Genomic DNA, 21,615 nt, shown 5'->3' on the forward strand with positions numbered 1-21,615 from the left:
AGATGTTGTAAGCACACAGACAATATGATAGAAAGCCAATTCGAGATGGCTAATCTCCTAAGATAGTAACCCTTTGAGCGGGTTAGACTCCAAAGAACATAGACGAGAGAGAACACGACATTGCTGCCAATTTTCTATATTTTCATTCCTACCAAACATTAAAAAAACTTTGCCTATTTATCGGCTATAAATAAATAACCGAATAAAAACTACGTGCCCACTTTTCTACCCACTACAGAGGCGAATCTTCATTGGGGCCAGGGGTGGCCCGGGCCACCCCTGTTTTTTTGCGCAGTAGTGTAAATTTACCCGTTTTCGGCCGAAAAATTTTATACGTAGTGTAAGTTTAGCCTTGTTTGGCCGAAAATTTGAGTCCGGCCCCCCCTCGTTTGTGAAATTTTGTATACATTTTGAGGTCGCCCCCCCCCCCCCCCTGGTGCCTCAGTCCAAGCTTCGCCACTGGCCCACTACTATAGTAACTAATATGCATACACATGAATTAAAGGCTAGATAAAACATGCAGAGAACTAAAGCCCAAGTTGAAGATCATTATATATATTGTTGGATTGCAGGGCATCATGGCATCGTGGGTACGTATCAATACATGCTCCATCAGGTGCTTATGCTGATTTTGCAGTCTACTTAGAATATATATTATATTTGTTTGGTTTACACTGATATTTAATTACTCAATCTTTTGATGTCAGGCTTTTATGGACAACAACATGACTACTTTAATGCTAATTATCAGCAGCAGCCACTACCAAACATGCTTCCGGTCAACAACACTGGATGCCTAAATCAGATCAACAATAGTACTGTAACGGGCTGGAATGGGTTTGGGTCAAAACGAGTCAAATTTAAAAAATTATTAGTTTGGTTCCGGTCATTTTTAAAAGGTATAAAATTTGGTCAAGGTCAAAACGGGTCATCTTAAAAAAATATAAATTTGGTTCTGGCCATTTTAAAAATGATATCATTTTGGTTCGGGTCAAAACGGTTCATCTAAAAAAGGTATCAATTTTGTTCATATCAAAACGAGACTACGAGTCACTTAAGTATGTGTCGATTTGATTCGGGCCAAAACGAATGATGAGTATTAATTTGGTTTAGACCAAACTGGCCATTTTAAAAAGGTATCAAATTTTGGTTCTAGTCAAATCGGGTATTTTTAAGAAGATATATATCATTATGTTTCGAGCCAGAACGGCTCATTAAAAAGGTGCCAACTGTTTAGGGTCAAAATGGCTCGTTTTAAAATGTATTAATTTGGTTAGGGTCAAAACGAGTTATTTTGAAAAGTATTATTTTGGGGAAGGTTAAAACGGGTCAACTCTTTTTTGGATTCTTGATTTTCTTCAAAGTTCTTTGTTGCGTTGAGTTGTATAGGGATACGCTCCATATTCATATTATGGTGGAATGATGGGAGCTTATGGTCCACCTTCGGTAAGATACACGATTTCGTATATCTATGTGTGTTTGTATATCTTAAATATCATCACTATCAGTTTATGGATTTATTTTGATTGTCTTAATAGATTCCATCTCAATCTTTGGATGTGCCAAGTTGCCAACAAGAATGCCTTTGGCACCTGAAACAGGACTAGAACCTGTTTTTGTAAATGCCAAACAATACCACGCGATCATGAGGCGAAGGAAATCGCGTGCGAAAGCAGAGAATGTAAAGAAGTTTATAAAAGGCCGTAAGGTGAATTATGACTTTGTAATTTAAAGATGAATTTGCTTGTGTAAAACGGTAAATAACATGATATACTGACAGTTAGAATTAACATAAAGCAAGAAAACTGACCTGCCTTTTACACTGGAGCAGGGTTCCATAGCTTCCAACTTGGCAGCGATACGCGCACCACAACCGTCTACAATCTTTTTAAGATAAACCATAGGTGTGTTTCCTATCAACTGCATATGATATTATGAGGGATAAAAGTGTAAGATTATTTCAAAAATCTGAATTAACGTTAATTTAACGCATTCAAGATTTTTAAGGAATGGACTTACTTCGGTAACGTCTTCTGCAATTCCAACGTTGGATCCCATGTTTCTTTGAGGTTACTGAATGATGAAACAAAACAACCGTATGGGTATTAAGTTTGTACAACGCTTAGGCTTACAGGCTAGTCTGGACTTCATCAGGGACGGATTCAATGGAAAGGAAGGTGCACATGCTTAGATGTACTTGTACACGCAACACTGGTCGAGAGTTGATATCGCTCTCCTGATGAGACAGACAGGACGAAACCAGTGAGTGGCCCTGGTCATAAGCGGAATAGATTGGCTGGATCTCAGATAATCGAGGGCAACGCACGAGGCCTTGAAAGATGATACAATGATAGGTGGTATCAGTGGCAAACCCATGATTTTTTTCCAATGGGGTCACATTTTTCGGTTTTCAGATTTTTCACAGCAAAACGATAATTCTTTTGGGTCGGTCGTCGTTCAGGTCGGGTTTGGACGATGAAAACATAATCAAATATAATATCATAACAAAATATATAATCATTACTCGATTATTCAAGTTTTAAGAAAGTATGTTACAAATTCTAAACTAGCCCTAAAATTCAAGTTTTTAACAAACATAAATTTATTTCAAAGTTCAAAGTGAAAATTTTCTATTAACCATAAAGAACACAATGACAACAAAAGTGCATACAAGGGTGACATTAACTATGGCAAGAAACTTCAGGTCAAACTGAAACTTTAAACAAACTTTAAATTATAAGGTTGAACTTACATGATGAAGAAAGGTTTCATTAAGCAAAGTGGGAATTTCATACAAATTAGTTACCCTTGACAAGTTTAATCAGTCACAAAAACCAAACATTAAAATTGAATTTCATACAAATCAAAAACTACGGTCAAAACAATTATACATCCAAAAACTAGAGTCAAAACAATTATAAATGGCCACACCAAAGTGATCCACGTAATTTTGTTTTGTTTTGTTTTGTTTTTTTATAAATTTGATAAAAAAAAAAAGCGCTTATTCGTCTCAACACTTTGATGAAACGCCCGGGATGGATAAACTTATTTTTTTACTGACGCCCGGGTTTTACCGACATTTTTGTTTACATCTGGTATCGTAACAAACGTAACCAAAACCGACCGAATTCGCGTCGACTCACCGTCGCACCATCCGGGAACACTTAGGTTTCACCAATGCCCAAGTTTTACCGACTAATTGTTGCAGCGCCCGATATCGACAATGCTCCGGTTTTACCAACCGAACAAATGTCGTTTTTTATATTTTAATGTTTTATATGTTAATCAACCGGACCCATAGTAATGCACAACTGCAACGTGACATAAACATATTTGACCTGCCCGATGCGTTATCCAACCTACCTGAAGCAACACGCCGGGTAAATAAAATTATTTAATTACAAGTTAGAATAGTCAGCTATATATATTTCAAACTTTCAAAGGAAGCCCAAATTTGAATCTTACTCAACTTACTACTCTAACTTGTTTTTTAAAAAAGAAAATTGTGATGTTTAGTTTCAGAAAACAAGTCATATTTTTAAATCATTTTCTTTTCTATGTTCTTTCATATCGATTTAAACATTATTGAAAAGTTTTGAGTTAAACAAAGTTGGTAATCTTAGGGGCTGTTTGGTAGCCTCTTAACAATCATTAAGAGACTACCTCTTAATGGCCCGTAACCTCTTAATGATTAAGAGGTAACCTTAAGTTTGAATGGTTAAGAGGCTACCTCTTAATGGTTACCTCTTAACCATTCAGACTTAAGATTAAGAGGTTACGAGCCATTAAACCCCTTAGAAGAGTTGCTAATCATTTTCTGAAACCCAATGCTTAAGGTATGCTTTGAATGTAACATGTATAAACATTTACATGGTCGGACCCATTTAACCATTATGATTATAGACTTATAGTCACCTGGTGACATGTTGGCTTGGTTTGGTCCGCTTTTCTGACAGTTTGGTCTTAACTTAAAAATACCAAAAAGGTTGTAAGAAAAAAAAATCAAAATAATACTTTCTCACTCAAGAACATAAAAATCAAATACATGATATGCCTTTTTTTCAGTAATCTGTTTCACATCTATTCTCCTATATATCAAGGTTGTGCAAATCTTTCTCATCTATACTTTCATCATGCTCATGTTCGACATACTCAGGGGAAGCAGCCTTTCCACTTTCACCGCCTCCACTGTTGCTGTCGGTCTCTGATTGCATGCTATCCATCATACCTGACAAAGCCAATCGTGGGTCCCACTCGAGGACATCATCAATAATATTGGAAACCCGCTTCTGGTACCTGAAGGTAAAAATAACCACAATACAGTCAACTTTCACGTAACAGTAACTATGGGATTCAGGTGAAAAAAAAAAGATATTGCTGCGGTTATTTATTATTGTTAGCAATATATTACCTGGCCCTAGCAGCCTCATCCGGGGCATGATGCCTCAAAAGTAGTATAGCTAAAACCGCCACAGTGGCATAAAAGAGTCTTGCTGTTAGCTTCGGTTTCTCATCCTCGTCTTTTTGGGGCCAAAAACGGAAAAGTTCTCCCAGTGTTGCTTCCTCAGCAAGAATGTTGGGGAAAATCCATATACGCTTTCCGAGTAAAGTCCATGATACACCAAATATCAAGGCTCTCACTGTCAACATATATACACAATGAAATCAATTATTTATTTATTAATTTCAGATCAAGAGTTTGTTACTTTGTAGTTCATTCATATTAGAACTTGGTGAGTTTGTGTACGCTCTTTAACAAACATAAAAATGTAAGCAAATAATGTACGAGTGAGTTGTTTTATAAGAACCATAATGATGCCATAAATAATGATAATAGCAATGATAAAGAAAGGCAGTATAAACAAAAAAATATTATATAATACAAAATGCAATTTATAAAAGGTTTTAATCAGGCGCGATGAAGATTCCCAACATTGTTTCTAAAACGCCTTTAATTTAAGCTAATAAGTAATCACAAGCATACGCAACACAAGTAGGCATGTAAACGAACAAGAAGGGACATGTACGTGTTTGTTCGCCTAACTTTAACCAAACAAATGATTGAACAAATACAATAAAAGGAACAGAGTTTTCTTGTTCGTGCTGGTTTGTTAAAAAAACGAGCGTGTTTATGTTCGTTCGTTAATAGTATAAAGAAACAGTTCACGAACGTAAACAAACATAAACGAACGAATATAAAACAAACATGACTAAGCAAACACCAAGTAAAAGTAAACACGGATATCAATTTGTTGGACCTAAAAAGTTGATAAAACTAGACTGAATTGTAATGTGTGATATTGCAATATGATAAAATTAGACTAATTTGTAATGTGCCTCATGAATTGAATGAATACATAAACGAACAAACTTAACAAATGTAAACTAACAAACATAACTGAACGAGACATGTGTTCATGTCTGTTCGTTTAACTAAATGAACAAGTAGTTCTGTTCATGTTCGTTCAATTATAAAATAAACAAAAAAACTTGAACAAACGTGAGCTAACAAACATAAATGAGCGTTCATGAACATAAATGAATGAGCGGGGCATGTGTTCATGTTCATTCAACTAAATGAACCAAATTTTGTACTTTTGTTCATGTTCGTTCATTTATTAAAGAAATGAACATTCCACTGGACGGTTCAATGAATGTCCGGTTCGTTTACAAGCCTATATGCGAGTAGCATTGCATGTAGTCATGTACAAATCAAAGCATTTGGTGCTATGGTTGTCGAACCAACGAAATCTCATAATATAAAACAGTAACAATAAACACTTCCAAGAAATAGAAATATAAATAACAAGAATAAAAAATGTACCCAAAAGCAGGCAAAGTATAAGAAGAAGTATCCCAGCACATGTGTAGAGTATAAGCAGCTTTGCTCGATGGGGATACACAGGAAACAAGCAGATTGAAAGGGTCAAAACAGGCCAAGATAATGATAAAAGCGTTTGCCACAGTGGACGCTTGTTTACAAACGTCCATGCAAAAAACGCATCATTATCAGAAAACTTCTGCTCCTGTAAGCATAATAGAACAAGAATAATAATAATAATAATAATAATAATAATAATAATAGTAATAATAAAGTTGAGGTTTATATAACCAAAATATATAATTTATAAAAACTTACAGAATATATTTCTAAATGAGCTGGCCATGTTGACAGTTTTTTCTTTCCAGGGCGTACGGTTTTGACCACACGATCACAACGAACTAAAAGATTCTTTCTTAATAGTGCATCGACAATATCTTCTACTTCTAGATGACTTTCTGATTCTAATATGTCTTTGAGCTCTGGATGATTTTTTAAAAAAGTAACAAAATATTTTCCTCTAAAGTACTCAACACGGGTTTCCTGTAACACGGCCCACCTGGACACCAAGTCTTTATGATCTCTCACTTTCTCAGCAAATAATTGGAAAACGTCTTTCTTGTTAGCCTGTTTCTGGTTCCAAAACAATACCTTCAGTTAGAACTCTAGACATGTGTCCACAGTAAACTAATATCTATATCTACCAAACTTATGAACACTATCAATGATAAATCAAGATTGCCATTACAATAATGTTATAATGCAATATCCATCAAAGCATAAAGTATTAAATGACAATATGAGCAAGGTTAAGTCTAAAGTGTATATACTAGTGCAATATCAGAGACTCCATTTCAAATAAAACCTGCACCTTATAGTTCTAGTGAGAAAGCATTCTGTAATATGGTTGTTGATAAAATCCTATTATTGACGACAGACTTCTAGAAATCAAAATAGTACAGCAAAAGTAACAGACAAACATTATTAATGACAAGGAGGCAGATAGCACTATAGCAGACTCTGATAAGCATTACAATGACACAACATCCTCCAAATTATATATGCATCCACAACAAACCAAGAATTACGGTATGACACGGCAATATGAAATTGTGAATCTAAAGGGCAATGCAACTACAAGGTCTCACTTCTGCTAGTGAAAAGTCCTGATATAAATATCTTTGTGCTTCGTAAACCTATTAGCTATAATGCAGATCCAAACAATAAATCCAGCAAAACAGAACTTTTCCGCTTGTTTAGAGCTTTCCAAACGCCAACCAACAAAACACGGTAGAACACACCAAACGTATACAATATCGAGACGAACCAAAATTACAAACACTTGAGGCATAACTTGCATTCACTTCCATCCCCAACATAAACATATACAATGCACTCTTTTGACAGTAAACAGATGAGAATTTTATATTACAGGCTTGATGCAAAATTTTAATTCCGTAAAGTTGAGTCCTCCAGTCCAAGTTGGTTAATTATGATGAATGAAAACCTCACAGCATGCAATCAGCAATTGTTATAAACGAAAACCTAATTATTGGAAACTAAATGGTTAATGAATTATTAATTTCAATTACAAGCAAAATCAATAAATCACAAATATATGAAACCCTAGGCAAAATAAACATATTAATTTCTTTCAAGGTGGCAAAGTAAGTTACCACATAATAAGACACAATCTGTTTCTAAACAATCTGAAACTACACCTACATATATCACAAACACGTAATGCTGAAGAATTAATATGCATATAGATCGATGAATAATAATAATAATAATAATAATAATAATAATACCTTGCTACTAGAAGGAGTAGGAGGAGTATCAGGAGATCGCCGGGCCTTCTTCTTGTCGGCTCCGGCTTTCTTCATCTTCTTCGAATTCGATTTGATTTGATTTGACCTAATTAATCACTTTGTTCGCTCCGATACAGGTTTTGGTGTCTCCGGTTCCGTAGTATGTATGTACGTATACATGTATGTATATGTTTTTTACACGCGTGCCGATGTCATTCATTTATATTCTCATATTATTTATTTATTTATATATATAATGAACCAACCATGGGCAAATTAAGACACCCAATTTTAAGTAATTTACAATTGCTTAAGCACATGGTATAACTATAAAGAGGGGTAGAGTAGTCATTCTAACACTATGTTTAACGTATCTTTTATAATTCTTCAAATTATTTACAACCTTGCCCTCTCAACTTTAATTAACATTTGGAAATTTAAAGAATAGTTATAACATTGACCCCCCATCTTTTATCTATATATTATTTATAATAATTTCACTTTTAACCCAAATTTCCTCACGATTTTTAAACGGTCATAACTTTTTCAAACTTTAATATTTTGTTAAAAAAATTGCACCATAAAAACGAGCATCTTATTCTCTTTAATTTGAGTATGATATTGTCATAGTTTGTTTTCAATTAAAAAAATAACATCTTACGTATAGACGTTTGTGGTCCGGTTTTGATGGTTTTAAACTAAGCCGTGAGCCAAGCCGTTTTTTGTCATCAAAAACTGAAACCAAACTGTTGAAAATTAAAACCTAACAAAAACAAACCATTAGCAATGGTTGGATTACGGTTTCATTTGTACTTCGCTACTAAATTGAGTTTAAAGTAAGAATTATTAATCCATGGTTTCAAATGGAACGATGAGCACCCAAAAATCTCTTATGTGATTATTAAGGCCTGTATTTCACGCTGCATCGCGCGGGCACTCGTCTAGTTATTTATTTATTTATTTATCTCCAAATATTATTCCAATTCAAATATTTTGAATTGATATCAAAGATACGACGGTGTTAGTGTCATGGTGGAACTAGAATTAGTAAAAAAAAAATAATATGTAAGTTAAGACGTTTAACTTATAGATCTAGTATCCAGGACTTGTATGTCGCGTTAAATTAAATAAAAACAGATTTATTACCGTTGAATGACACACATCCTTAACTCAAAATAGTTTTGACCAAAATATTAACACCTTGTCATAGAATATAATAACTAAGTCAAAACAATAACAAAAAATTAATGGTTTGTTTATCTATTCTTTAGACAATTTGTATATTATTATGCGCAACTCCGTATTAAACACGACCAAATTTGATACATAGATAACAATAAGCATTACTTTTACAATGTATGTTGTAAAAAGTTTAAGAAACCTAGACCAATCAAAAGCAACTATTATCCAACTGAGTTTGAATCAATATGTTTCAATAATAATAATAACAATAGTTGACTGGAGATGGTAAAATAACGATAAGTAATTATTTCATTTATTATTCAAATACAGCATGTATAAGTTAACAAGTCTAGCTCTAGCCGGTCGACATTCAACATCTTGAGACTCGATCGAGAAACCGTAAAATACGTTACATATAAAAATAATTAAAAAAGAATCACGGGGCCGGATAACCCAGCACTCTATATGACTATATAGCGGGTTCGCTCATAGACGTATTTACGTCTGAAAAATGCCTAATGCCGAAATTCTAATGGTTTATAAGGGAAATCGTGTGCTAGCATAATGGGTACACATATTGTATCGTGAGAATTGTGCATTTGTGCCCACTGATGCGTACATTTTAATTTGTGACTGATTCTAGGCGTCCATGTTTATACAAACATGTATTATGGTCCATGTTTATTTTGGTAAACCATTTTATCACCTTGTTTATTAATGTATTTTCGTATAAAAAGACAGGTTCGTTGCTGAATCACCAAAAGTCCTAAACCTTACAGGAAGGAACATCATCGACTAGTCACCACCCCGCCTCGCCCACAAGCGCCACCACCACCGTCTCCACTAGTCATAAACCAAAAACCAGTCTTTTGAAGACATCAAAACCGAGCACCTAATGTAGCCTATTCGATTCATTTCGATTTCAGTTTTGTTACTAAAAACATGTTGAAAGTGTACCACATAACCAACCTGGCCCTCACTTGCATGGATTAATTCATGAACTGATTTCACAATGCTCTTGTGTTGACATTTTGAACATCGGTATCGGTTAAAGAAGACCCAATGGGCTACTGTACAAGTGTTGAATATCCTTGGGCTATTTACCAGATCCTTCTATAGATCGGTCTAGCTTACGTAAATAACTTAAAAAACTGTAGAAGCTTTTAAGTTTTAACACAATTCAATAAACCAAAAACACAAATTCTAATTCAAATTGATACTATTTTAATTTTTAACCTAAGAAACAATTAACACATTCTGATCCTACAAAGAACTGCCACAACCTTAATCTCTACTACTATATGACCTATTTACAACCTTCCCTTCTATACATCATATAGATCATATAAAAATGGAAACATTTACAATTTACAGGCACTATATATGTATACTTTCATATATATTCATATATACCATAGCCATGTATCAATCAATATATACGTTCATAGAACCTGTACCGTATCCACACTTCGAGCTGAATTCGATGCTGCCAACATAGCCGTCCCGATCCCGGACCCGTCTTCCATCGTTTTCAATATCACAAACGGTGCGATTTCTTCACCTAATATCTCAGCTACAGCTTCATTTAAATATTCTCTGAAAATAGTGTAGCTTGTGTATAAACCGCCTTCAACCGCTACAACTGTTCTCATTTTACCAATTTTATAACCTTTGATTCTTCCACTTGAAATGCCACCTGTCCCGTCTCGACCGATCTTTTTCAAGATCCCAACAATGCCTGCAGCCGCCAGCCTGGCAGCACGTCTCGTCACCACATCACATACTTTGACTACGAGTTTTCTGACTTTTAACGGGACAATCTGTTAATAAAAAAGACACCTTTTACAGAAAGAAATATAACTGAACATAAAAAAGTTTATAACTGACTGAAGTCCTGAACCCTATCTAAATATAACCAGTAGGCTTGTAAATGAACCAAACGAACACAAACAGATCATATTCGTGTTTGTTCGTTTAACTTAACCGAACAAACAATCGAACACGAACATATAAACGAACAGTGTTTTCATGTTCGTGCTAGTTAAGAAAATGATCGTGTTCGTTTTCGCTTATGTTTGGTCATTAACAGTATAACGAGCGGTTCATGAATGTAAAGGGGTGAACATAAATGAACATAGATGAACAAACATAACTGAGTTAAAACCAATGAGCCTAAAATTTTAGTGAATACATTAACAAGCGAAAACAAACTAACTTAAATAAATGTAAACAAATGAGCATAAACGAATTTAAATGAATGAATGTAAACAAATGTTCACGGACATAAAGGAACAACTTTTGTTCATGTTCATTCGTTTATTAAATAAACGAACACAAGTCAACTTCTCGCAGAACGGTTCATTTAACATTCACTTTGTTCACAGGCCTACTAAAGTGTTTACTAATTCCATGTTGGGTCCGTGCCTTGTTAACTAATGCGTTAAATATTGATTAAAAAAACAATACGGTTGCAATAATAATCTAAAACTTTAAATAAAAGTTGTGCAAAAAAATCTTACACCCAAAGTTTCTTCTAAAATCTTGGCAACTTCACTCAAATCGGGTGAGTCATCTTCATGCATGGCTGCCATTAGTGGTGTACTGTGTGATATCAAGAAACATATATTATTTTAAGGTTCTTCACATTCGACCAATGTTAATGTAGTAATTTGAATCAATATCAAAAGGGCGTAATGGGAAAGAAGTTTTTATAATAGAAAGATGGCTGCCACTTTGAAAAGAGAAAAAAAAAATGAAAAGTAGGCGGCTTTAGCCCATACATGATTAGAATATTAATAGGACCACCACTTAACAGTTTAAGAATATAAGATAAAAGGTCGGTTCTTTTACACGAAAGATAACCTTATAAGTAGCAATTTAATGAAGAAATGAATAAAGGTACAAATGAGTGAGTGACTAGACCCCAGCTAGACAATAATATAGGAAATGACAACATTTGAATTCACCTGACTGTTGTATGTTATATAATCCAAAAGTTTGAGTGAAAAAAAGTAACAGTTCTTTAACTTATATAATACTGTTTCATAATTCTGAAAGGTTTCTATCATCACATAAATTTAGATATAAATAACCTCAAATTAGGGCTATAAACAAGCCGAGCAGGTTGGGCCCGGGCTTGAGCTCGAACTTAAACGAGCTGGCTCGTAAAACGCTCGAGTATTTATACACATATTGATATATGTGTATAAATACTGTTTTAACATACACATAATACAAAATTTACAAACTAAAGAACTTATAGCATTAAATGTATTATTATTTTTTCATATTGATCGAGAGGCATATTATATGTATTGTTTTTGTTTTTTTTATATATATTAAAATTTGAAGTTCGCCAACCCTGACTCGGGCTCAGCTCAGTTACGAGCAAGCTTTTTTCGAACCGTGAGCTTTTTGAACAGCCCTACATCTAATACATATTTATTGAAAAGGCATTACTAATAACAATGTAGAACCCAGTCTTCAAGCACCATTACTTGCAAAAAAAACGGTTGTCTAATAATTAACTTGAGCCCACACAAGTTTCTCTTTGACTTTACATGCTTCCTAAATATAGTAAACTGACATCATGCTTGTTTTCACCTTCATCCTAATTTCAATTTTCAATGTTGACTTTTTTACTTAATGAAAGAATGCTCAATGCCTTTAATAAAAGGGTATAATGGTAAAGTCATACCTCAACACAAACCGTGTGGACAGCTTAGAAGACAACGGTCCAAAGATATCAGATTCTAAAGACAGCCTGTAAATCACTCTTCTTACAATGTCACCTAAATACATTCCCGATATCATTTTCTCAAAACCCTGCAACAATACCCTTTTATTAGTCACATAATTAATAAAAACAAAATCATTTAATTACTAACTTACCTGATCATTGGGGTTTTGGCTCTCAGCATCAAGATCAATGTCATATGATGTTCTAGGCAAATGTGAGGACCAAAAGTTACCCCATTCCATGTTGATAACCTGTTGAAGTTAAGTTGATACGTGAGACGAAACGTTTATTATTTTTTTGTTAGTTAATAGTTAAACGACTCAAAGACCAAGGATACCATGCCTCCTGAAGTCGTGAGAAGACCTTGGCATTTGATAACCGCATCAGCCCGCTCTAAATAACACGCATTAGTGCCGGTCCCGATTACAACTGCAGCAACTGTGTCTTTATCAAGAAAATGGCCAACTGCCAATGTTCCCACACTATCATTCACCTGTTTACCAATGAATCAAATGTTTTAATCCTTAAAAAGTAAAGGTAAAAAACATGGTCCAAAGAACAAGAAAAGGGTAGTGAAGTTCTTACGAGTGCAGCAACATTCATATCTAGACCTCTTCTGGACAATGCCTTTTGCAGACATTCAACAACATCTTTCTCAACCTGAAATAATAACCACGTGGTGTTAGATACAAGAAATTAGAGTTACAAACTTCACATTTCAAGTTTCAAATCACTTATAATCATAGTATGTTGTTTAACTAACCATATCTTCAATGGCAAAACCTTTAGTCCACTTGATTAAAGTCCCTGATGAAACAGATGTCTGTTTCACAGGAAACGAGAATGTAAATCCAAGATCCTTTCCTCTAACTTGTGAAAGCTGCAAATTGTCCCCCTTTTGTTCAATAAACTCCTTTAAAGACAAAGCAATAAAATCAAACAATTCCTGTAAATAAAAAAAATCACATTAATTCACATAATCCTAATAAAATCATGTTGTGTAAAGTGTAAACGCGCTAACACCTCGCTCGTGCTGGTCATTAAAATCTGTGGAATAGGTTTCCTCTCAACATCATGACCAAGAATTGACCTTTGACCGCCAAGCTGGATTCTTAGAATCCTAAAATTGGTGCCTCCAACATGCAAGGCGTAATATATTCCGTTTTCACTCCTAAAAAAACAATAATACACCATTAGCATCAATAAAAATAACCATTATGATGATAAAAAGCATTTAGTTCAAACTGAGTTAAACAGCAACATGACAAAATGTCTTGAAATACAGCATTCAATATGATGTTTCAAAATAGTATGTGTCCATTTAATTCTGTTTGGTCAATACACTTATAAATAGGTAAGGATCTTATGATTGATGTCACGAATTCACCAACCTTAATTAAAGTTTATCAATTGTCAGCCTTGTTGTAAACCAGTACCAATTCACACACAGCATAAAGGACAACTAAACAACTAATTAGTTCTTTACATTAAATTACTAGACAACAATTCTTTAAAGGGTTGGTTAACAAAAAGTTTCAAAAAGATTTATTCAAAGCATAAATTTCAAAAAGACCGGTTCAAACTTCAAAGTTCAAACAACCTTCTAGAAGGCAAAATGTTTCATAAATCACAATAACAGGCACGGTCGTAAAATCCCATGCTAGTCAGTACCCCCCCGACTAGTCGCCAATTAATCGCTATTTGGTCAAAATCTGTCAAATATATGAAAAATTACATATAAATTCCAATCCATTTTATCCCGATTAATCACCAGTCCCTACCCCACCGCCTAACTAGCGCATAACAATTTCTACAACCCTGATAACAGGTCACCTAATACCACCCTAATTAGCCCTAAACCAAGTCAATACACATATTTATGCAAGCACTCTCTAACTAACATCGGAATTCTATATTTTAACACACACAAGAATCACACATTAGCAAAAAGAAGTTAAAAATTAACCACGTTAGAGTTCAAAACACTAGCAAATAATAACCAAAATTATTTTAAAAAAAGACATAAAATTGAATCAAATTAGCAACAGAAACTGCTTGTATATGCATTTATGAACCGATAATAATATACGAACCCATCGGGTAGATTATCGACAAATGTAAGTAACATCTTGAGCTTACTACCGCCTTCAGAGGCTAAACCAGCGTGCATCTCGACCGCCATCGCATCAACAACCTGCCGTAACCGTCCGACCGGAGTCGCCGCCGCCTCTTCAAACTCACTAACCGCCGTAACAACCTTCCACCACCGTCTCCTGCTTCTTACTCTCTTAGTCACCATCGCCGCCGCAATCGCACAACTCGCCGCCGCAAACCCTACCGCTATACCTAACCCTAACTTCCCCATATTATTATTACGTTATATAATAATAACCGATTGGTTAACCGGTTAATCAATTTCCGTGTTGTAAGACATATGTTTAGTTGTTGAGGAATATAAACGGAAAGTGTTAACGGAAAGTGTTTGAAAAGTTGACGGCCGGGGAATACTGTTCCGGTGAAGTAACGGCGGGGTGAAATGAAACGCAGACAAGGTGTTTGATGTAATGCGTGAGAGAGAAACGAGTTTATTTTGGAAAGTGAAACTGGTGGGTATTTATATTTTTATTTAGTAAATGACGGAATTGCCCTTGGACTGTTTTGATTTTACTTCTTCCAAAAATAAACAAATGCTTCTTTATTTTAGTTTGATTCACATGATACAGTATATTTTTTATAAATATGATACTAATAAATAAGAAAATCGTTAGTTTTTAAATATATTTATTATGTGTAATTTGTTATTAACTTATTATTATATAGATTAAGATTTGAAGATTCCTTTCTAAAAAGTTATGTTGGTGGTTGAAAAGGTTTATAAAGTATTTTTATCAAATTTGTTAATTTATCTAGAAATAAAGAAACTGATGTATAGACTATAGAGACGTGGATTGCTATTATATCATATCTTGTTACAAAGAAAATAACATGTGTGAAAGATTTTAAAACTTTGGCCTCTATTGGATACGTATGCAACATCATGTATGACATCACCTTAATATCCAAGAAAAATGATACAAGGCCCACATAGCAATGAGTAAAACCGGTATCGGTACGGGACGGGACCAGGATTTCTCAAATTTTTATCTTCAATACCGGTACCAAGAATTTGCGATTTTTGATCACGATCTCATCCCTAGGCACACATGTATAGATACAAATATGTGTGTGATGAAATTAACCTAGCAACTAGATGAAATAATTTTATAACTTTTTGATAGATTCATGTCCTTTTTTTTTGCCGTTAAACACACACTTTATTATATATTTACTCTACTTTTAAAATCATTATGTCTTCAATCCGTAAGATTTAAACCTTAGTTCCCTCTCTTGAATTAGGTCAAGAACAAGGAAGAACAATAAGGAGTTTTCAAGTGTGAAATCCTAGCAAATCAAGGGGCTTGTGGGTATGCAAGTTTGAGGATTTTCTCATTTGAAGACTAGTCATTCAAAATCATTCTCTTCTTCAAGTTTCATCTTAAGATGTAGTATGTTAAAACACCTGTTTTATTGTTTTGCTGTCCAACTTATAGGTTGGGTAATATGCCAATTTACTACCCAAAAATCATAAAGAAAATAACCTTTTGATTGATTTCAAATTTTCAAGTTATTTAATAACTATCATTAAAAATTTTCAAGCTATTCCACTTGATCCTTTTGTGGGATTTACTAAGGAGTGGTGACACTAAAGAGACCTTGTGTTGACCTCATTATTTTACTATCTCCATTCAAATTATTTGTGTCCAAGTGGCCCAAAGAATGCGACAGCTACAACTCTACAACCATGGCCATGTGTCTTATCACACATTTTTTAAATTGAATTTGCATACGTTAATTCTTTTAAAGATGTAACGGAAATTTAAAAGACGATAAAATATCAGCAATTTAAATAATAAAACAATTAACTACCAACAAGTTAAAGACGTTTAACTACTTTATTAACTTATAGGGAGTTCTAAGGGCACATATAAGAAACATTTATTATGTGGAATATTCTTAAGAAATTAATAGTTCATATTAATTTTGTAATAACTACTATATTTAACCTTCTATTATTCCCTCTTAAATCTTCTTTCCATACATGACAACTAATTAATGTTTTTTTAATTCCCTTTAAAATTACTCTTTCATCATTTATAAATTACCACCATTTTTCTATTCATCTATATGTAAAGAATATTGAAATATGAAAGTAATTTTTTTTATTGTACACACAAATTAACAGTGACTTTTTAATATTAAAATACGAAAGTTTAAAATCTAAAAGAATAAGTAATTTCATTATTATATAATAACAAAAAAAGAACATTGATCAACGAATGGTTCATTACAAATTGTTTTCTTGTTTTCACTTTGTTCTTCAATAACATTTTCTTCAACATAATACTCATTTAGATTCAAAAGAACACTTTCATCCATTTGCATAATGATAGTAATGCTTTATATAATTTAATCTTAAAAAATAGATAGAAATGTAATGAAAGTAGTTGTTTAATATTAAATATTTATAAAAATATTGATGGAAAATTAGAACGATGAAAAGTAATTTTAGTTGAAATTAAAATACATTAATTAGTAGTCATATGGAGGAAAGATTTAGGAGGAAATAATAAAATGTTAAATATGATAGTTATTACAAAATTAATTTAACTAATGTGAAATAATAGTTTAATAAGAATATTCCATAAATAAATGATTCTTACATGTGCCCTTAGGGCATATGTTAGAAAATCCCTAACTTATATTATGTAAGTTATATACATGGTGGTGGCTGAGATTTCAAAGACTTTTATGGAACTTGGAAGCAGTTATTATATTTTTATTTAACAGTCCTAAGAGTTTGAAGAACACTGAAAGTTACGTTGTGTTAGTTAGTGCAATCCATTGCCATTGAAAATCAAGATGACTAAGCGTCTACTATGTTTAAATGCACATAAAATTGTATCGGGTTTCAAGCTGAACTGTTGATGTATGGGTAAAAGTATATGCATTAAGTGTTTTATATTGTGTGTTTTACTTGTTTATATGTATCGAACACGAATACTTTGATAGGTTTTATGTTTACAGGTGTGCATGCGGAGCTTAAAGGAGTGAACTGGGAGCATTCATTATGGAGTGGAATGAAAGTAATGATCTATGATAGGATAGAGAATTGAAATACGAAGACGTGGCCGCAAACGGGGAGGAAAACGGAGTTGAAATGAAGATTTTATGAAGAAACAGTATTTGGTCTGGTAGCACCGTAAAGTAGAGTCCAAGAACCGTAAGCTACGGTGGCCAGACCGTAGCTTACGGTCTGTCTGACGGAAAAGGGGAATTTTGGTGATATTCTTCCATATATAAAGCCATTAAACCCTAAGGTCGAGAGGATTCAATTATTATCAATTTTGGGACTTCATGGAGGCTGTATTACACCACCAACACTCATCTTAATCACACGATTGATCCATGAACACCTTCTACAACATCATAATCAAGAGCATGAAGATCAAGATACAAGGCTAAAGGCTTCATAGCCATCTCCGGGTGTAGGGTTGAGTTGCATGTTAGGTTTTGTTATTCTATACTTTAACTTTGGATTTGTAATTGATTAATCATTCGGTTAATCAATTCGTTGTGTTTGCTTTTGTGCTTAAAATGATTTTTATTAATTGATTACTTAATCTTTTGTCAGTTAATTGATCTGTAGTCTTCAACAATTAGGATTAAGTTCTTTTGTCATTGACCTGTTTATCGTTAACCATATTATTGATTTTGTGTTTCAACAAGTAAAACCGATTGTCAAATAGATTTTCATTTAGCCGTGTCAATTGTTCGGATTCAGTTATGACGATCAACACAGTCAATCGTTAAGTCTTTTGATTTACATATTTTATAAGAAACCGTCCAAAGAAGTTTATCAATTCCTTAACTTGCTGCAAAACCTGAACCCTGGAGTTTGGTTATTTTCACATAATTGTTTACAAACTAATCAACTAAACCGTTTGACATCGTCTGTCCACTTTTAAGTATTTTTAGAATAGAAATTGAGTTCTACTTGCACTTTCCACTGATTTCCTGTGGATTCGACACCTTACTTTCCTTAGCTAGTAAAGGTATTGTATAAGTATTTTTGATTGAACTTTCGACATCGATCAACAGTCTTTGACTGATAGAACAAAGCAGGCAAGAGAAGTCAGTAAATAAATATGTAACTATAGAAAAAACTGAAGGACCGTCTCTAAGCGTTGCTATGAGGCTCATGGCTCGGGCCCCTTCTCTTATGTGTATATTCACACATTTCTTTTCCTTAAATTTAGAGTTAAAAAGTTATTGTGATTTATAATTAAAATTAAAAACAAGTTAAAAAGTGGGTTTGTCTATATTCAAAGATGAAAACACATATTTAAAAAAAAAAAAAACATTACTTAGTATTCCTAATTTCAAGAAAAATAAAACTTAATATAGTTATAGAACAATACTCTTTTTTTTCTTGGAAGAGGAAAAATTACATATTTCTGTCCTTGAAATGAGGGTAAGGACATGAATGTCATTTAGAATATTGTGGTGGTAAAAAGAAGGTGAAAGCTGTCTTCCTCTGTTTCCAGCTAAGCTCAACCCCAACTCTCCTACCCAGTAATTATTTATCACTCCCAAAATAAACATTTTTTCTTTATTTATTGGTGAGTACTATTAAACTATACCTGTAAACAAAACATGTGTAACATATGATATTAAAATAGTATGGTGGTGATGTATAAAATAGGTTAGAAGGTATAGATTCATTTTCTACTTTAAGTAGTATTTTTGTTAATTTATGGTCCTATACCTTTCATGCATAGTAAATTGTTATTGATGTTGTAATATCGAATATAATAATTGAACTATTATGAAGTGAGGAATCAACAAAACCGATTTCTTGATTAAATATACAAAACCACCAACATAACATAACATGTGATATAAACTTATAAAGAACTTTTTATGAAGTTTACAATTAGAGCCAATATTATCGTCCTAACATATGTATCATGAACGTATAAAATAATATTCTGATGCAGAGTCATGATTTGAGATGAGGGAATGCATCGACGTATGCAGACCAAAAGGTCTACCATTTAAAAGTCTGCTAATGATAGATGATTAAATTTGAGATTGATATTGAATATATATAGTGGCAGTTTTGATAACTCTAATGAATGTAGCTTATAACAAATAAAAGATGTAAGACAAGACTTCAACGACTATGAGGATTAATATGATCATGAAGCGTGTGAATAATGCCACCAAATTTTATACAATCTAACACAATGCGAAAACTAATAAAAAGTTCACTCAAGGGGTGTATTTTGTGCTCTTGAGAAGAAAAAACGTATTAATGTTACAGAATTTTGAAATATGCGGATTTCACTCATAATGACAAATAAGGCAATCAATGGAAACTACAACAATAGTTTGAAGTGCAATCATATTACAACACCGTCATCCACTCCCTTCGAAAAAACATCACTTAACATGCAAAACATATTTAAGAAATTATAAAAACTTAACATGCAAAACATATTTATAAAAACTTAACATATTTAAAAATAAATTGGATGTTGAGTAGTTATAAAAAATGCGTAGAGTCTACATTTACCAACCCCGTTACAATAATAATATACTAGCTTCTAATTAAATTGTAAAAGCCAAATGGTAAAATCACAACACTTCAATAGACTTGGTAAAACACACAAATACTTTTGGGTTTGAAAGATTGTAATCATACTTTCCTACATATTAAATTGTTGATTTGAAGGATAACAAATTAAACGTGGGCAGTTGTCATTAAAGTTCAATGACATAGAGGTGATGGTAAAGACTTTCGATTCGAAACTTTACTTAATGAGTTTTCCCACATTAGTTGGTTTCCTCATTGATAGTGTTCCTAGATGAAACAAGCATGAAGCGTTAAAAGCAATATATGAATGATTGACATCATATCTCAAGAGGATTCACTCAGGTATTTGGAGTGCCGGGTAGTTCCTAGCACTATTAAATAAGACAAATTAAAAGTGGTGTAAATATTTACATATTTTTGTTTACTTTCCATCACCAAAATAGAATACTATTTGTGTCTAAAAACAAGTCAAAAAACGAAGTTTATAGTGAGAATCACAGCCAAGATTGTTTAGGATCCGTTTCGAGTCAGATTTGCGAGTCAGTATGTACGGTAGTAGTCAACTAGTACTCATTGGTGAAGTTATATGTGGGGTTGATATATAGATGCATGGGAAATATTTTAAGATGAAATAAGTGATGAATTGATGCTAAGTGGGGTATATGTCATGTATGTTTGTCTAGGTTTTGGTTGTTTTCCTTGTTTTCCGCTGTTATGTTTTTGTTAATCTGTGTCTTGCAGAATACATAGCTGGTCGGATGGTACACTTTGTTGTGTTAGTTACAAAATTTTGGTTTTTCTTAAAGAAAAGAAAATGACAAGAAATGATTTATTCTACTTGGTATGGTGGACTTGCAGTATACTTCCATGTACGGTGGTAATATTGTGAATAAATGTATCTAGTTTTAAGAATCTACTTTTATTTGTAACTATCATATTAATTGTGATATGTAAAATGGACATTAACTGTGATATGTAAAATGGTTATGTAAATTATAATCGTTCTATTTTGATAATATAAATAACAATGTCCATGTTTTCATATGGTTTTTACAGTTCTTTTTTAAAATTTGGCCTATGTTAATATCCAATTGTCTTACTTTGAGAATTTGTTATTTTGTACATTTTTTATGTTATATTTCAAATAAGGTTTAGCTGGATATATATAGGAGTGACTAAGTGAGTTTCGATACAAATAATATTAGCGTAAGAATGGCACAAATAATAAAGTAATTATGACTTAGCTAGAGTAAATATTATCGTGTCACAGTTTAAATCTAGAGTAATAATAAATACACAACTTAATTTTGATGTACTGTAATTGTCATTACGCTAAAAAAACGAAGGAGTGTAATATTACTTCTTT

General features: G+C 33.1%; 2 protein-coding genes across 2 annotated transcripts; both read right to left on the bottom strand.

Annotated features, from left to right (window-relative positions):
* Nucleotides 1–4,079: 4,079 nt before the first annotated feature.
* Nucleotides 4,080–7,707, bottom strand: LOC143533179 (translocation protein SEC62-like). Its single transcript, XM_077028035.1, has 5 exons — nt 7,633–7,707; nt 6,140–6,472; nt 5,825–6,026; nt 4,412–4,640; nt 4,080–4,296 (listed from the first exon to the last, which is right to left on the bottom strand). Exons 1-5 carry the CDS (start codon nt 7,705–7,707, stop codon nt 4,089–4,091), a joined length of 1,047 nt encoding a protein of 348 aa, XP_076884150.1. The 3' UTR covers nt 4,080–4,088.
* Nucleotides 7,708–10,049: 2,342 nt separating this feature from the next.
* LOC143533200 (hexokinase-3-like) lies at nt 10,050–14,922 on the bottom strand. The gene is made up of 9 exons (XM_077028055.1): nt 14,647–14,922; nt 13,577–13,724; nt 13,317–13,499; nt 13,139–13,213; nt 12,891–13,046; nt 12,706–12,804; nt 12,512–12,639; nt 11,334–11,415; nt 10,050–10,634 (listed from the first exon to the last, which is right to left on the bottom strand). Exons 1-9 carry the CDS (start codon nt 14,916–14,918, stop codon nt 10,257–10,259), a joined length of 1,521 nt encoding a protein of 506 aa, XP_076884170.1. The 5' UTR covers nt 14,919–14,922; the 3' UTR covers nt 10,050–10,256.
* Nucleotides 14,923–21,615: the final 6,693 nt, after the last annotated feature.

The sequence above is a fragment of the Bidens hawaiensis genome, unplaced genomic scaffold (genome assembly GCF_021521415.1).
Source record: "Bidens hawaiensis isolate Kalapana, Puna unplaced genomic scaffold, B.hawaiensis_p1.1 tig00009623_1, whole genome shotgun sequence".
NCBI lineage: Eukaryota > Viridiplantae > Streptophyta > Magnoliopsida > Asterales > Asteraceae > Bidens > Bidens hawaiensis.

Coding starts and splice junctions, on each gene's coding strand:
- LOC143533179 (XM_077028035.1), bottom strand. CDS start 7,707: ATGAAGAAAGCCGGAGCCGACAAGAAGAAGGCCCGGCGATCTCCTGAT. Junction 6,473..7,632: donor CTACTCCTTCTAGTAGCAAG/GTATTATTATTA, acceptor TTCTAACTGAAG/GTATTGTTTTGGAACCAGAA. Junction 6,027..6,139: donor CTCATTTAGAAATATATTCT/GTAAGTTTTTAT, acceptor TTATGCTTACAG/GAGCAGAAGTTTTCTGATAA.
- LOC143533200 (XM_077028055.1), bottom strand. CDS start 14,918: ATGGGGAAGTTAGGGTTAGGTATAGCGGTAGGGTTTGCGGCGGCGAGT. Junction 13,500..13,576: donor TAATGACCAGCACGAGCGAG/GTGTTAGCGCGT, acceptor TTTTATTTACAG/GAATTGTTTGATTTTATTGC. Junction 12,640..12,705: donor GCCAAAACCCCAATGATCAG/GTAAGTTAGTAA, acceptor GTATTGTTGCAG/GGTTTTGAGAAAATGATATC.